Below are 17,573 nucleotides of genomic sequence, written 5' to 3'. Positions count from 1 at the left end.
TGCAGCACACCGAGTTGTGGACAAGACATTTAGTCAAATGGTGAACAAATATTACGGTTTCTTTAGAAGCACTAACAACGCTGTAACTGTAAATACCACAGTATGAGGGTTTTTTATTTCTAAGGTGTTACTGGGCTGGAATTGCAACTCTGTGACTTTGTTTCTACACTATTTTTAAATGCTAAAAAAAGAGCTTTGTAGACTACGTGTTCCCATCCAGCCACGACCTTGTAAAGAAACACAGGGACTATATCAAGGCTTTTGGCAGTTGCTGTTTTGCTGTTTTGTTTTTTTTTAAAAAAAGTTCTCTAAAGTCTGGCCATTTGAGGGTTTCGTTAGGTGGTGAGTGGGAATAGGAGCTGGGTGGCTGGGCAGTCCCTGCTGCTTTGCCACAGAAAGAGGCATTTGGTGCCTCTTAATTGAGTAATAAGGCAATAAATTCCTGAGTGAAGTTGATTTGTTGGACTGTACTGCATTTACACTGGATGATGGAGCCATTTAACTGGTGAGGTTACATTACTGTGACACAACGGATTTTGGTAAATTTTTTGTAGTTCCTTTTAAGGTCACTGGGGTCCTAATAATTTTATTCAAGTGAAAGCAATATAAATGAATTAATGCACAATCAGCGTACTAAGATGCCCTGAAAGATCTAGGACTATAAACATAATTGTAAGTGAAGAGGCAAATTAAACATCCAAATTTTTGAAAGAGCATGGTGGGAATACTGGGAATTGTTTCACAAGGCTGTTAGGATTTTCTCTCTTTTTAGCATCAGTTGGTCGTCCTGTTTAGCCAGGGAAAACCCCCACACTAATTGAATTTAGTTTTGTATTTAGCTTCAGTAGGCTGCTTCTTGACTGCAGCTGAAGCAAGTCTATGATGTTTTGTAATAACTTTATAGAAACTGTTTAGCTGAATCTAGCAGAATTAAGGAATAATCTGATCACACAGATGACAAAAGACTCCAACACAGCATCCAGAATTTTTATGTGATAGAGAAAGGAGAGAGGCGGGACTGTGCAATATCAAAATAAAATCTGGGTTTTGACCTTTAGGCCAGGACCTTGTGTTGCAAGCCACTGCTATTAGAAAAATGTCACTGCAAGAAACACAGAAGAAAACAAAATGCTTACGGCAAGGGATTTACAAATGAAGTAACTCACATGGATTAGTAGGAGTATAGTACACCCATACATGCAGGGGATGAATTCTCAACTCTATGGCTTTTATCTGTGGGAGATTAGCACCTCAGTGCAGTGAGGGAGAAATGGGTCTTGGGAAAAGGCTTGACAGAAAAGTGATGTGCTCTCAAAAGGACTAAACATGGAAAAATGCTCAGTTATGAGAGTGAGAGAGATAAACAAAAGGTCTGATGAATCTGGCAAGATGAAGTCCTGCTGAAGTCCAGCCATCAGGTCACTGTCCTGTGGGATGCCCCTCCAGTCTCGCTGCAGAGGGAAGAAATTGTTACATTGATTTTAACAGCTTTTGGGTCAGGCTCCTTTCCTGCATGTGGACTGGAGGGTAGGTGAGACCCAGCTGTGTGAAAACAGCACTGAGGAGTTTTAGGAGGCTAAGGACATTCAGAACTGAATTTCAAAAGTGAGACCTACCTATATTTCCTCCAATTTCATGTAAACTTTGGATCTGGCTTCTCATGTTCTGTGATGATCCACGGCTAGGATGGAAAAAAACCTTCAGTTTGTCTTCCTGTTATACCCACTGCCTTAACAGCTGCTATCTATATTAAGCTAAAAATTGATATTTTTGTCCCTGTGAACTTACTTATCAAAAGCAAGGACTTCTACCAAACAGAGCACTGCAGAATACTGAATCTGCTACAGAGGTAGACTACTGTGTCACAGTGAAATAAACCTTCTATTATATTATTTATTTTATATTATTTATTTAAAACATAATTCTGTGGTAACATGGGAAGACTTTGCAGAAACGATTTTCAGATACAATTTACCATTTCCAATAACTGTTAATAACTGTTACCTTACAGAAACAAATACATTAATGTTTTATGGGCAGACGTAAGACAATCCCTCTGGATTCTCTAGGCAGCTCATCTATAAAGCATATGTTTTTAGTAGTGGCACAACAGAGGGAAGATTGATTCTGTATCAGAGCCAATTGTTAAGTAAAACACAAAGAATAAAATCAGTGGTTAAAATTTCCTTGACCGGCATAACCAGAAATTAGCAAATGTAGATTAGAAAAAGAGTCCTTGTAACACAAAGAGTCTTTGAAAAGGGAGCAATCTATTAATTAATGGTTCTGACATTATTGTTCAGGAAAACAAAATGTTCTGAGTTACCCACCTGTTTTCACAGCGGAATCGAGCCAGGATGTCTTTGGCTTTTGTTTGGCTGTTGAGTTGTATTGCCATAGAGACTTTTGAATGCAGTGGAGCATAAACTCTTATCACCCCCTCGGGTATGTCAGACTGCAGGTATGGGGGAAAAGTGACAGCTCCCTAAAATCAATATCAGTAGAGTAAGTCTAAGGCAAATACTGTTCCAGCCCCATTCAGAAGCAGTTCTGCAACTCTTTTGAGGTTGCTTGCAGAAATCACTGTCCTGGATTCATTTGATTATTCAAAAAGCATATCTACAGTCATACAAATGCAAATTTGTAGATACAGTATAACGAGATAGGATACAAAGACACAATCTCCTTGGTAAGAATCACATAATGCACACAGAATAAAGTAAAGCCCTTGAATTTTAAGTGCTTGCAGTAATATTGAGTCAAGTTATCCGAGATTTTTTAAGTTACTTCTGTTAACATTGGTCAGTGAACCAGCTCCTTATTTAAAAAGACATAAAAATGATTAGGAATATCTGATATCTGCTCTTAATTTTAACAACGATATTCCCCTGAGGCATGAAGATCCAGTTCTCTGTTTCTGCTTGCTACAGCTTCAACTAGATTGAAGTGTATGTACAGTACAATTTCAAAGTACCGTATGGTTTCTGTTAATTTGAAATTTGACCTTATGTAGGGTTCAAACGATCATCTATGAAGTTTATGCACTCTTCCGTGATTAATGGTAGATAAATCAATTAGCAAGGTTTGCATTCCAGTTCTAATCCAGTTAGTACCATGCTGAGCAGAGTACAATAGTCTCTCCAGCCTCTGTCCCTGTGTAATTTAGAACATCTGAGACCTGGGGACTGTGTTAAGTGCTCTCAAAATTCAACTCAGTTACCCAAACAGAGTTTGCCTCCAATTTACCCTTCATATTTCAGCTACCTGCCGTGGCTACTCTTAGTTTTATTAGATGCAAAGCCAATTGCTATGATCAATAAACTTGTCTTCCCAAAGGTGCAATGACTGCAGTAATCAACTCTCCTCAGAAGCTCTCACTGTATTCATTCCAGGGTGAATACAGTTTTGCAACACAGTAGTCTGCCGTTTTAAACAAACATCTCTGTCTCCATCTGCAGCACAAATGTGTGTCCTACTCACAATATATCTGTCAGTGCTGGCAAATGTATTCTCCAAAAAGCTGAATTATCATGGATTCACAATTCACACATAAAATTTCTCGTTCTTTTTTCCCCCAGATGTTCCATTCTGCATTTTCTCTGTTGTTTGTATTAAGTGGATTGTTCTCAATTTCTTATAATCTCTTGATATCACTCCTTCCTAATTTGTCCTTTAGTTTGTTCTGCAAGAGTACTTGTCAATAACTATAGAGTCCTTGACCAGTTCCTTGATTACTCCTCTTGCAGTTCACCAGTCTCCATTCTTTTAAACCTCCATGGAAGATCTTAAAGATTTCTCTACAGGCTATTAAAGGTAGTTACTACACGGAAATACTACATATAAGCTGCTATAGGGACTGTATATTCTATGCATGTGTACGCAACATGCTTTGTTGCCTAAATTATATGTTACACCTAATATGTAAGTTGATTTTAGGTGTGTATTAAAGTAGCGTGTGTCTGGTAAGTTCCTAAATCCATGTCTAGGCAGTGGAGAAAAGTTGGTGGCTTTAAGACCTCCAAAGGAAGATTTTTGCATCAGACTTTTCTAAGTCTGAACTGGACCTGGAGCTCAGGAAGTTCTCAGAAGTATCCACCTCTCTCCTCTGACTACACAGGGACTAACAACACAAACTACTTCATCAGGCACTTAAAATTTAGACCCAGTTTTGGTGTCTATGTTAGGAAAACCGGATTTTCTCTCTGCATAGGAAGTTAATGCAAAGCTGTAAAACCAAAGCTTCCAAGAAGAATATCCAGTGGCCTAGACCAGGGCATGGGTAAATGCAATGAATCCTAATAATAAATCCTACGACTCAACTACAGAGCCATGCACTTGTTGAATATCTACAGATTATTGCTGTCAAGGGTAGTCCATATATGACCATTTTCTTATAAAACACATACAAAACCAGCATGTGTTTGCAACAGGTTATAGCTTGGGCTGCTAGAAATCATTCTGCCTTCCTTACCTTTTCTCAATCAATCCCCAAAGCTTTGTCTTATCAAGTGATTGGACTGGGAAGCACATCTTTCAAGATAGCTCCCAAGACAGCTTATTTTGTGTGGCAAAATTTCCTGCCCGCGCTCAGAAGCTTTTATGAAAGAAAGGAGGAAGGCTGGTTAAAGTTGCCCTTGAAAGTGATGCATTTTTATCACACCTCTGGTCTTTCAGGTCTCTCCCGTTCCATGGTCTTTCTCCTCAGAAGTTTTCTCACCCCTTTGTCAAACATCAGCTGCCTCTTGCTGTTGTTCATTGCTGCCTCATTCATTTTCCTCACTTGGGAAATCAGAAAGGATGGGACCTAAAGGAAGGAAACCGGAGCTGAGAATGCACAGTAATCCTTTTCCCCCATAAAACTGGTGTTGGCGCTTTAGAAAGGTACCAGATTCAGGCAGCAGAAGCTCTGTTTATTCCCAGAAAATGCATGTGATGGGTAACTCCTTCTAACAAGCCACAGTTACTCCTTTGGTGAAACTGTAGGCCACCTTTCATACCATGTGAAATTTTTTAGTGATGTTTGCAGTTGTAGGAACTTTATTAGGAGTTAGGCTTTGGAACCCCCATCATACCCTCCCTCTGTTATGAGGAAATGAGCTGAAACTCTCATCATCTTCATGCCATCCTTCAGCAGTCCAGCAAGTAGTACACACTTTTGGCCCATGTTATTATGGGCTAGACTTTAAACAATCATTTAATCTCATTCAAGTTTAGGTATCTAGATTAAATCATTCTCATATGCATTCTTCTGGATAAACAATGGTATGGGATAAATACCTCCAGAGGGCAATTCATGCTAAAATGGATGTCTTAGATGACATATATCTCCATCCAGACATATCTGTTACCCTGTTTCATCCTAGATGTAGAAGACACCAGCCAGTTTCCAAAGACTAGCTAACTATTTCTTCTAGGAAGGTCACTTTGATTTCTACAGAGCTGCTGCATATAAAAAATAATTCTCTGTACTGGAGCCATGAAAAGGGAACCAGCATTACTCACTGTCCACAGGATGTCCTGGTACCGAATTAAAAGCCGCACAATGTGTGCTGTGCTGGCAGCTGCTTGCATTTCTTGTTGATTTGCACGTTTCCCTTTGTAGATGAAGAGGTTTGGTGCAACAATCATAGAAACATTCCACAAATTCATTTTATTTTTCCCTTCATTAGCAACCACCTTTTTCAGGAACCGAAGAAAGGCCTGGAAAAACAAAACTTGTTATGCTGAGTCTCACAAAATAATTTAATTAATAAAAGTAGTGTTTTCAAATGCACAGCATTTCTGTCTTCAAAGCTGCTATATTTGCACTTGGAGGTGAAATTTAGATTTTTGTGCATTGTAATTTGGATTACTCCAATATTTGCTGGCACAACTACCTGTGTCAATCACAGAAGAAATGTTAATTTTATGAAAATACATATAAATTATAGAAAGATAAATTATTATCTATCACTTAAAGCATAATCCCAAATCTATAAGTCAAGTACAGTGTCTGCACTAAGTCTTTAAATCCTGTAGTAGAGGAAAGATATACAGGTGTTGCAATGGAATAGTTAATTTCTTCATAGATTTCAAGGTGCCTATCTTGAAGTATCTGGCCATGGCTTTATATGTTGCAATCACCAGGATGATCAACCTCTCTTCAAAAGTGTGCCAGTCCCATTTCTGATATAATCTGAGGAATTTCTGCCGCAAACCCCAAACTTTTATTCTGGGATAATGAAAGCAAGAAGAGCACAGTGGTTGTTCATCGACGTCACTTCTGCACACGCATGGCAGAGTCAAAGGAAACTCATTTCCCTTTTGGGCAGTTTATTCAGAATTTTACTGGAGTGACTGAATAGGATGGATTGCAGCTGTGGTTAGAGTTGGGGTCTACCAACGAGTCCTTTTGCAACACTGTCCTGGTTTCAGCTGGGATAGAGTTAATTTTCTTCCTAGTAGCTGGTACAGTGCTGTGTTTTGGATTTGGAATGAGAATAATATTGATAACACACTGATGTTTTAGTTACTGCTAAGCAGTGTTTATGCTAAGTCAAGGACTCTTCAGCTTCTCATGCTGCCAAACCAGTGAGGAGGCTGGGGTGGGGAGTGGTGGCACAAGGGCAGGGGGGGCACAAGAAGCTGAGAGGGGACACAACTGGGACAGCTGACCCCAACTGACCTAAGGGATATTCCATACCATAGGACATCATGCTTAGCATATAAACTAGGGGGAAAGCTGGATGGGGGCCGCTGCTCAGGAACAGTGGGTGGTGAGCAATTACATTGTGCATCACGTAATTTTTATTTTCCCTTCCTTTTCTGTCCCATTAAACTTTTTTTATCTCATTCCATTAACTTTTTTTTTTTTTTTTTTTTTCTGATTCTCTCCCCCATCCCACTGAAGGGGCAGGGAGTCAGTGAACAGTTGTGTGGTGTTTAGCTGCCTGCCAGGTTAAACCACAACAAACTATATCATTAAAACCACTGTCTTTGTACCCTACACTGCAATTAAAACATTTTTACAAACCCAGGAATTACAAAAGAGAAACTGCATTGGAGAAATTTCTAAAATCTCATTATAAATAGGAAGTAGAGATTCATTCAGTTTTTCCATCACTTCTATTTTTGTATAAAAGCTTAGTAATAATTAAGACTACTTGTGTAGCATGTGTTTTACGTATACAGCTGTATATTGTATATTGAAAAACCAGAAACTGGACCTTCTTTTTCCAAACTATGCAAGGAACAAGGCTCTTTGAAATGAATCCCCCAGAATAAATGATGCCTGGGAGCCATTTACTGACACCAGCAGTTGGATACCTCCAGCAACTATTACTTAATTGCTTGTAAAAGAAATGACAGCCAGGAACATCTTTTCAAGGAAATGATAAAACCCCACACATGAATACTTTCACAGTGCAGTGCAGCGTCTGATCACTGACTGTTAGAAAAACAACAACCATGTCTCTCATTTAAAAGTCAAAAGCACCACAGATGGCAGGTGATAGCAAATGAAGAAAGAACTTACTTTGGCTGTGTCTCTGTTGGCTTCAGGCAGCAGCATGATCAACAGATGCAAAGCTTGTAGCTGTAACTTGATTGTAGAAATTTCTAAGAACGTGAATAATTAGCATTTTTAAAATCCTAGTTGCAAAAAAAATCTAAACCTTGTTGGTCAACAGTTCCAGAAACACAGAAACCACTGTCTAGTTGAGACTAGCAGGTTTAGGTGTTGATTAACCATAGCCTTTCCCATGATTAACTATTCCTAAACAGAAAACCAATCTAATGGGTGGGGTTTTCCTCATCATATTGGGTCTTCATCACGGGGGAAGATAAGACTTTATATCCACTCAGGATGGATAAGAGAGGTTTGGAGAAAAAAAAAAAAAAAAAAAGAGTGCAAGCTGTGGACAGCGTATCTGTTGCAAGGAATAAATTACTTTATTCTGTGCAGACACCTCCTGTTCAGTTTTCTCCTCCAGATTACTAAGTGATCATAACTGCATGCAGTCTGTGATTCACAAGAACGCTCAAGTAGGAGAAGGTTAGAGAAAAGGGTCACCTCCTTGTGCCCTTTCAACTACCTCATGGAGACACTGAAAACTTAGTTGCAACCTTATGTAAAGGTCTTAATTTTTCTGCACCAATTTGCCTAATAAATTCATCATCCTGACAGTTTCACTCTGTCCTAGCTGAAGTGAATTTACAATGAAATCAGTAAGTGTGGCAAGTTACTACTGCATTCTTCCTGGAAGACAAATGAACAAAATGTACTGAGAATGAGAGCGTGTGTGTACACTGAAAACAAAACCCGACTGCCTGAAGCTTTCTGTGATCACACCTATCTTTGTACAAACATTCTGACCTCAGCATAAACTTTAAGTGAAATGAACAGAATATCAGCTAAAGGGCAGTGACTTGAGTTTACCTTGCAGAAATTTTTGTTTGTGAAATCTATAATTTGGGTGAATCAGAGTCTGTATATGAAAGTCATTGCTCAGTCATCAATTGCTCACAGGTTTCAAATCTTACATTAAACAGTTGTGTCATTCACACAATGAGTCTATGCTATTAGCTAAATGCAGACCTTTTCTATTTGAAAAGGAAAGGTTGCAGAAAATGTAAATGTTTAGGCAATGCACTGAGCCTTTTTCTCTCTCTACTTCAGAAAGAAAAAAATATGAAGTCTACTATTACATTTGATCTAGATCAGTCCACATTAACTCATTTCCACATACTTTCCACTAGTGTGATGAAAGCAGGCAGATATTCTACTGTGAAGAGTGGGCTTGGGAGTTCTCTTATAAACATTTTCAGCAGTCCAGCTGCATCATTATTTCGTACTTGGTCCCAGTCAAAAGCATCTTCATAAAATTTTGCCTCAAGTTCTTGATGAAGATTCTGAAAGATACAAGGAACATCTGACCTTCAGTCGTTGCTTCTGACCCAGCAGTCTGAGACCACTTCAGAAATCCCATTACAAACAACCGGCAGGTTTACACTGCAGTTGAATTAAAGTAGCCCTAAACCAGTGGTGGTTTAGGTAGAGCTGTGTGGAGTTCAGAGCAGGTTAACACATCAGGTTCCTGGGGATATTTTACAGGAGAGGCTAAATTCGGTTTGCTATAGCTAGATTTCTGCCAGTGAGCCATTTGAACCATTTTAAAACAAGACAATTTTGTGCAATGCCTTAGAACTAGAAAGAGAAAATTCAGTTAAAAAGGATTTTTAGCACAGCTGTTCTTCTTGTTTGAAACACTCTCCAGAGATTTTGACCCTTAAATCACAAAGGAGTGGCATTTCTTCCTCACTGCCAGTGAACTTGCTACATAGCCTGTTGGAATCCAAGTCCACAGGCCCTAAGCAAATGGCTTTAATTTCAGGTCTTTCTGTCTTTATAAAGATGTTTTCTTTTCCAATAGCTATAATTAGATTTCATCACTTTGTAGAAAAATAAAAGTATCAAACCATTACTGTCAGAAAATCTCCACTTAATACATTCCAAAAAACACCACGAGAGATCTAAGACAAGATTGATTATACCATTTTGAGTGCCCATTTAATCCTCTTGTTCTCAATGTCAGCATCTTGCTCTATATTGGAGGTCTGTTTAGTTCTGCAAGGTTTTCATATGAAATCAGTGTTTCATATTTGTGTCTAAATGGGAAACATTCAGTAAGGTCCCTAGTAGATATGTGTGGGAAAATTACTTTGGGGAGGAATTAGAGAAAACTGGGACCTAGTAGAAGCATAGCATCATGGAAAGCTTTTTGGGGTAAAATGCAGCTATCGCTTTCGGGATGTTTGGCATGCATGGAATCTGCCTTACCACGGCTCCCTGAGCAAGGCACCCTGCCACCTCGGCACCTGCTGACAGGAGTAACGGAGGGGGGAGCGGAGCGGGGACCCCGCGGCCGGGCTCTGCTGTGCTCCCCGCAGGGGGAACTTGGTGGCACCACACAGCTGATAAGCTGCATAGCGGTTGTCAAAGGAAGAATACATGAGATGATGTTCACTGTTGAGCCAAGAGTTGTGGCAAAATTACTCTCCCCAGATGAAATAATCTCATTGCAATACTAACACACACCTCCACCCCAACGTTACCACCTCCAAGGTACCACTGCATCTCACTGGGTATGTGATACCAATCAGTAACAAAAATATGTGTGACTAGAGTCACTCAAGCTCCACCTAAATGTAAAGAAAATGGACTGGTCTTGGAGTGAAATAAGTCCAAAGGGGGGAATTGTTGTCTAAACTCCTGAATTACCACACTGATTTAGTGTGTAAGTATATGTTAAACACATCTGTGCATGAAGTTAGGTCAAGCTGATCCACTCTCTATGAATGAAGGAACTTCTAATCAAGGGAGTCAGCCTTGGGAAGCGTGAGTGACAACAGACAGCGAGAAGAACACCATTATCTAAGAAACGAGCATTCAAGTGAAGAAGTTCTGGCCGCAAGAGAAGACAAGCTACTAAGGTGTTACAACCCTCATACGTTAACAGAAAATTAATTGAAAACAAGACAAAGGTGATTGTGGTAGTGGGAGGTGGCAACCGTTGACTCAAACAGACTCCCTGAAGGAGGGCAAAACCCTGCTCGGGGAGCATGTGTAGTGAAAAACTTCAGCAGCGCTATCTGAGGGTGTGTGTTAATTGGCATTAGAAGCTTATAACCTATCCTGTGAATGATAAATTAATATGCAATGTACTGTGAAGTGTAAAAAGTGAACAAAAGAGGGGAGAAGTCAGGGAAGACTCCATGATAACTTCTGGGATCAGTCGAGGGGCTGAACCTGTTTTCTCCCCCATAGGGACACCTACTGGGTACGAACTTTATTCTACGACTAACTCATGCCCGCTGTTACCAGGTATATTCTCGTAAGCTTACTTTGCAGTGTTATCATGGGCAATCTTTGAAATTTACTTTGTCACAAACTTGCATTTTGTATTCTAAAAATCTTCAGCTAAACTTTCATTTTGTGTAAGCCTCCAGAGATTTTAGTTGCGACAAGGGGTTTGACTCAGTGACGCTGTCAGTGGGGGTCCCTGAATGGGTCGGTCGAGTCACCCCCTGACACCGTGGGCTGTCAAACGCAGGTAGCGGACAGGCTGGTGGAACACAAGGGTCTCGTCTTTCTTGGGAAACTGTCACACAGATCAAATATAAAGGGTTCGAGGAAACCCCCACTTTCTAACATGACAGAATGGAATTTGGCTTTAAACCCAGATCACTGTTTGGAAAATGCAAGCTCCTCAAAACTGTGTTGGATTAATAAGATTGAAGGATGGTTTTGTAATATAAGTGTATCCATAAATAACACATCTTTCACAATTATTACTGCCCAAACACTGCCGTATCCGTAGGAAGTTTGTTGCTGTTTTTTGTGAGACCATTTATGACAAAATATATCTGTAGGTAATATTCAGGTTTCAAATCATGTTTTTGTCAAATGTAATTTATAAATTTGTCAAATCTAATTTAATATTACACAAAAAAGCTTAGTCCATTCAGACAGAAAAGCTTTTAAAAATGAATCCTGTTTACTGTGTCTCACATGAATGGAAGGAAATTACATATCATATATGGTCGCACATAATGAAGCAGAATGGTTGGCACAAAAGGAAATAGAAAGTCATTCAGGATTTGGTATATAATGTTACAATCTCATTTTCACTAGCACATTTTACTGGTTTTAATCTGGGCTATCTCACCTTCCTCTGTATTCACATCCTTTGCACATAATCTATGCAAACAGCTGGATTAAATTCTGTCCTGGTAACTGACTGGGAAATGTGGAACAGAAATCCTCACCTCATCAAAAGCACAATAGGGCAAAAAAATTACTCCATGTTTTTCTGGCAAGAACTGGGAAAAAGCCATAGAAATAGAAAGCAAGATTTTTGAAATGTAAACATTTAATGTATAACTCCACACAGGCAAGCATATATATATATATATATATATATACTGTATATATACCCTGCCCCCTGTATATATACCTAATACCTTTACAAAATGCTTTTGCATATTTTTTAAAACATGAAGATCCTAGAGTAGGCCGTCTTACATTTTTGGATCACTGGAGCTTTTGTTACAAGTCAGATTACAGAGCAAAAACTTGTATTTATACCTTCTATTCTTTGTTTTGTAGAAGACTAACCTTTAATCACTTCCACATGCCTTTTCTTTCTCCAAACAAGACTGAAATAAAATTGGAATGCCCTCAAATCCTAATGTCATAATAATGTATGAGGGCTTTGAAGGAGGAAATCTGGATCTGCTTTGAAAAAAACTCTCCCTTGCTGGTTGGCTTGTAGGACAGACTTGAATGAAGCCAAAACTCAAATAATTTAAAACTTTCATATGGGCAGTTTAACTTACCACCCAGTATAGGAAACTTACATATAAAGTCATATGTCATAGCAGCTCCCTGGATATAAGTTGTGAATAAGAACTGAAAAAGATGCAGTAGAGTATATGCAAAGAATATGAAAGTAATTTAATTAGTTAGAGCACAGCCCTGCTGTGTAATCTCGCTGGAGATGTTGGAAAAAAGTTGAGATTGTCTGAAATACTACTTTAGGTATGTGTATGAAAAAATGAGGAAGCTGAAGATTACAAGCCAAATTCTGCAAGATGTGGCACTTCGCAAGGCGGAGTGCTTTTATCAGTCCACAAGCCAAAGGGAGCTGGGATGTTACTGCCTGTCTTCGGTATGTTTCACGTAATGCTGCTTTTTCTTGTAGTAATTTTTTATGATCCCCAGCCCACTGACATTTAGTAATCCCCAAGATTTGTGTGGCTGCCACAATGTTGAGACTTCAAGCCCCAGAAAGCAAGATTAGCTTTCCTGAGGATGAGAAAGTGGGAGTGGGATGTACTAAAAAAAGTTGCTTAAACCAGACAAAAAAAAAAAAAAAAAAACAAAAAAAACCAAAAAACCAAACCTCTGGAAAAAACCAAAACTCTGGGAAAGAGGTAGACACTACTAAGCTCAGAAAAAACTTGTTTTCCTAACTTGCCTCTGCCAAAGGCTTCCAGCTGCTGGAATCGAGTGAGTCTAGAGAAACAATTGCAAGCATTACTGCACCGCAATGTTGGGTTATTGGGCTGCCTTCATAGCCCACAAATACCCTGCGAAAACACAGTACTTGAGGCTGCCAAACAGTGAACACAGGCCAAATTTCTCTCACTTGGAACATGAAATTGTGAGATCACAGAAGATAAATGAGAAATAAAATGACACAAAGGTTAAAATGACATGGAATAAGATCTTTATCTGAAGTTCGCTCAGTTTAGCAGCCCGGGCTTTCTGAAAAAAATTAAAATGCAGATAAGATCATGGTAAATTTGGACAGCAGAGTTAAACCGAAAGGATCCCTCAATGTTTCATGAAGAAAAACTGCATTCAACATCAAGTCTGTGCTTTATATAGAATGTTAACAAATGCAAAACAAGAGACTACATGTTCTGTGATTTATTGGTTCCCAGGAACCAATCTGACCTTTTACTGGTAGGAATAGAAATGCTGAGCTACACGCATCAGTATTTATGTGCAGCGTGCATTTGTGAGTGCTGTATTATTTAACATGGAGTCTGTGGTCCAGGAGACAGAAAACTGGCACAAGCATGTACCTTCACTCTGGAGGCAGATCCAGGCACTCGCAGAATTCCTTCGGTTTCTAAACCTGTTTCCTCAAGCTTGAGCAGCAACTGAAAAAAAGCCAACAAAACCCAGGAAAATACTCAGTGACACTTAAAAATACTATTAACTTTTTTTCAATCTAGGTATCCCTGAAACTAATCTGAAAAAGATACATTTATATGTAATTTCCTAATGAAAACAAGCCAGCTCATGTAAATAAACCTTCCTAATTTGTTCTCCATATTCCTGACCTTGAAATACAGAGTATGCACAGTACAGAAAACACAATAGTGTTTTGAGGGAAAATTAACCTCTGAGAAATGTTTAAGTCTTTCCCTGAGGAGCACAATGGAAAGGTCTATAGATAACATGTTTGTGGGATCTGAGAACTCAGATTAGAAAATGGTCCCAGGGTATTTTAGTTTGAAATTTCTGTGAATAAAGGAATAGGCTTTCCACTGTAATTCTTTATAAAAAAATAAGTATGTTTTGATTTAACGTAATTTAGAGCGAGGAAACAAAATAAAATCATTTCCTAGTATTTATTCATATAGCTCTATATTTTCACCACCAGGTCTGCTTCCTGCCCTAGATGTTGGATCCATTTAATTTCCCATGGTATCTTGACAGGGGAGCTATGGAGCTGACTACAAAGTCATGTAAATATTCCGGTCATGTCAGTCTTTCCCTGGACACTCCACACCACTTTGTCTTTTGTCAGTATTTACAGGGAAATTTGTTGCATTTTCAAGTCCATGTAAACCTGTGTAATTGCACATGTGCTCGTGTCTCTGTACGTGTCTCCAAGACAACCTCTGGATGTCATTGTACTATCAAATGACTTCTATAAATCACATTGTCTTGTCATACAAGCCTCAGTGAGATTACCGCTTCCATTCTGAAATAATAGCCAAGTAATACTACCATCTGAATTCACGTGAAATTAAAATTTCTGAGACAACTCATCTCTGCCAGTTCTGCGTGCACACACACAATTTTGCATGGTGCTCTAATTTAGTGAAAAGGGGAAACAGAAAGCCAAACATTTGTTTTCCAAACTTTCCCGGATGGTATCATATCACAAAAATCAAAAGAGGTTCCTACTACAGATGAAACACAAAAAAGAAAAAAATTCATTTCCTTGTCACAAGTCTTTTAAATTACAACATATAGACAGACAATCCATAGATACCTTCAAGTCTGTAAAGCTTGCATCTTCTTTTATCTGATGCTGAGTGCCAATGAAAATGACAGAAAAGCAAACCTTAGTGGCTGAACAGGCTGAGTTGTACTCACTTTTTGGAAGATGAGGGGAACTTTTATTCCAGGAACCTTCTTTTGATCATTCTCCAGCAGTATGGTGAGAGGTACTCCAAACAGACCGTTTTCTTAAAAATAATAAGAGGAAATGTGAAGCAGAGGAAACACGCCTCGCACACGTCTTCTTTGCAACTCTGAGTGGCACCCAAGTGGCACCCATGGGGATGACACGGTACCTCGTCCCCGCACCCTCTCTGCGCGGTTCCTCTTCAGCTCCACCCCCAGGGCGTCGTAGAAGGCTGTTAGCTCAATCAGGGAGAGGTAGCGGATCTTCTTCATGTCTTCAGGAGAAAGGTCTCCAACCTCTGTCAGTCCAAACCGGCTTTTCCGAACAATGAATTTCTACAGTAGAGATGGGTCGCATCTTTATTTGCACAAAAATTACAGGAAGTGATTTTTTTGCTTTGAAAGAGATGCCTGTATGTGATAAGGAAGTCATGTTCGGGTAGATGGTAACACCAAAGAGTGGAACTACAACCCTATATATTGGCCCGGTATATTGACATAACTTGCATCCAACTGAAATGTAAAATTGAACTTCTTGCTCATCATGTTCTCTTGCAGTTTGACTGGTAAGCAATGCTGGAGCAGAGGTATTAACCTCAGTGCCTGTACTCCAGCTGGGACAAATGAGGTACATGGTATTGAAGCTTCTGCCCAGTTTCAGCAGGATGAAACATGTTGCTCTGCTTCTGGCCTCCCCCAGAGTGTCTTTGAATGCTGTTGAAGCAGCTGATACATTTCATCATGGATGTGGTTATATGTCAGTTGTGTGTGTGTAATGAATTCATGCCTGCTTTGCATATTATGAGGTCTTACAGGAGAGTTTAAACTAAAGATCTAAGGAAAAAGCCAAAAAGCCCAGAAGGAAAATCACTTAGTGTTGATGCCAACCTACCAATTTACTGGCACTTTTTATTGCTCAAGAAGCATTTAGGCTTAGAAACAGGACTCCCAGAAGCTAAGAAATAATTTATTCAAGTAGGCTTGACCTAAATGATACTTAGTAATTTTGGGGCATGTGAAGATGTCTACATATTTTAGAAACTGCAGTGTCATGGACCAGAGCCAAGAATGTTGTGTCATGACAGAAGTATTTGTACAAATGTCAAAAAGAACAAATACCCATCAGTTTTTGACATAATTGTTAGACATTATAAGAAAGTAATAATAAAACCCATGCTTTTCAAAGAACTGGGGATATTTGGTATTGCATGGGGGTTTTTTTAATTGAATTGTAATTTAAACCAGTATTCTTAGTCAGAGGTATAAATAAACAGCATTACAAATCATCTCCTCTCTTTAGGGAACTGAGTGGAAAACCAGCCTTTAATAATGTTTTGCTTCTGGAGATTTCAGACCAGTCCTCCCTTTTTAAAATGAATTTGGTCTCAGTAGGTTTAACCCATATTTAGATTAAGCCAGTCAAACAGATTAAGAAAAAACGTGGAAAAAAAGAGAAAAAAAAAAGAAAAATAAAAAGAAAATAAAAAAGAATAAAAAAGGAATTACACTCATACTGTATTTCAAAAGTAAGATAGGGCAAAGGATGGGTAGGTCATGCAGGTGAGGACTTCCTAAATCATATTGCTCATGGTCTTTCAACAGAGGTTAATCATAATTGGGGGATAAAGAATGCAGGGGATGGAGTAACTAATTTACGTGCTTTCTGGGGCACTTTAGGCCAGAATCTTCCCTTCCTAGAATGAAGCAATTTCACTGTTACTCTTATACTGAGACTTAATAATGTAGCAAAAGCTACATGGAGAATAGCCTTCTGAAGATACATAAAACACTAAGAACTATCTATGCATTTTGGTTCCAGTGATGCAAAAAGTCCAAAAGCAGTCAAAGCACAATAAATCATCTTGCAAATAAAAAAATCACACAGTATACATATATTTTCTGAGGGGACAGAGGAATAAAAATATTTGCCAAGAAAAAATGACAAACACTTCAAAATCAATTATGAAGGGTAGCTACAGTGACTTTCCATGCTGGCTGGTTGACTCCTAGGGTCACTAATGATGTGATGCAGTGTTAACACGAGGTTTTGGTCTGGGCCTTTCTCTTCTGTTGTGGTCACAATTTTTCAGTGATTTTTCTTACAAACACAATAGCCAGCACTGAAGGAGGCTGTGTTATCCTGAAATGAGTTTACTAGCATTTGGCTAAGGATCATATCTGATATTATGTGATATGTTGCTTCTATGTGAAACTATACAGTGTACTAAAATGGGCCTGAAATGCTTACTCTTATTCTGTAGTGTCATCAATAAATCACATTGATCATGGTCCTACACTGGGGAAACTGCATGTAACCCTATGCAGGCAGTGATGTTGAGTTGGCTCTTCTGGGAGCTGCAGGGGACATGCTATTTTGTGATATGTATTCTCTCTCCATGCAGCTCAATATATGCAGTCAGTGAAGTTGATTAATGTGTCAGACCTGCCCTGGCGAAAGTATGATGTTGTGTAGACTTCAGTCTGGCCTGTTGGCACACCTTGGGAAAGGAGGGACAGTTCTTCAGAGTGTAGGTGGTTCGTCTCTCTGTGTGACAGAGCAAAAATTGATTTTTTTGCTGGGGCCCATTACAGTCTGAGCCATTATGGG

At 39.1% G+C, this 17,573-nt stretch overlaps 1 protein-coding gene across 2 annotated transcripts in view; it reads right to left on the bottom strand.

The window, feature by feature from the left end:
- Positions 1-17,573, bottom strand: part of ARHGAP28 (Rho GTPase activating protein 28) — an 80,238-nt gene that overhangs the window by 4,162 nt on the left and 58,503 nt on the right. For both annotated transcript variants that reach the window (XM_037381000.1, XM_037381001.1), the window contains exons 6-14: positions 15,136-15,301; positions 14,936-15,027; positions 13,630-13,707; positions 8,727-8,889; positions 7,514-7,596; positions 5,503-5,700; positions 4,661-4,804; positions 2,331-2,485; positions 1,617-1,681 (exon numbers count right to left, since the gene is read on the bottom strand). In XM_037381000.1, coding sequence (XP_037236897.1) covers positions 1,617-1,681; positions 2,331-2,485; positions 4,661-4,804; positions 5,503-5,700; positions 7,514-7,596; positions 8,727-8,889; positions 13,630-13,707; positions 14,936-15,027; positions 15,136-15,301 — 1,144 coding nt within the window. The remainder of the gene's footprint in view (positions 1-1,616; positions 1,682-2,330; positions 2,486-4,660; positions 4,805-5,502; positions 5,701-7,513; positions 7,597-8,726; positions 8,890-13,629; positions 13,708-14,935; positions 15,028-15,135; positions 15,302-17,573) is intronic.

This window comes from Falco rusticolus, chromosome 3 (genome assembly GCF_015220075.1).
Source record: "Falco rusticolus isolate bFalRus1 chromosome 3, bFalRus1.pri, whole genome shotgun sequence".
In the NCBI taxonomy this organism is placed as follows: domain Eukaryota; kingdom Metazoa; phylum Chordata; class Aves; order Falconiformes; family Falconidae; genus Falco; species Falco rusticolus.
This window is presented reverse-complemented; position numbering and strand designations above follow the sequence as displayed.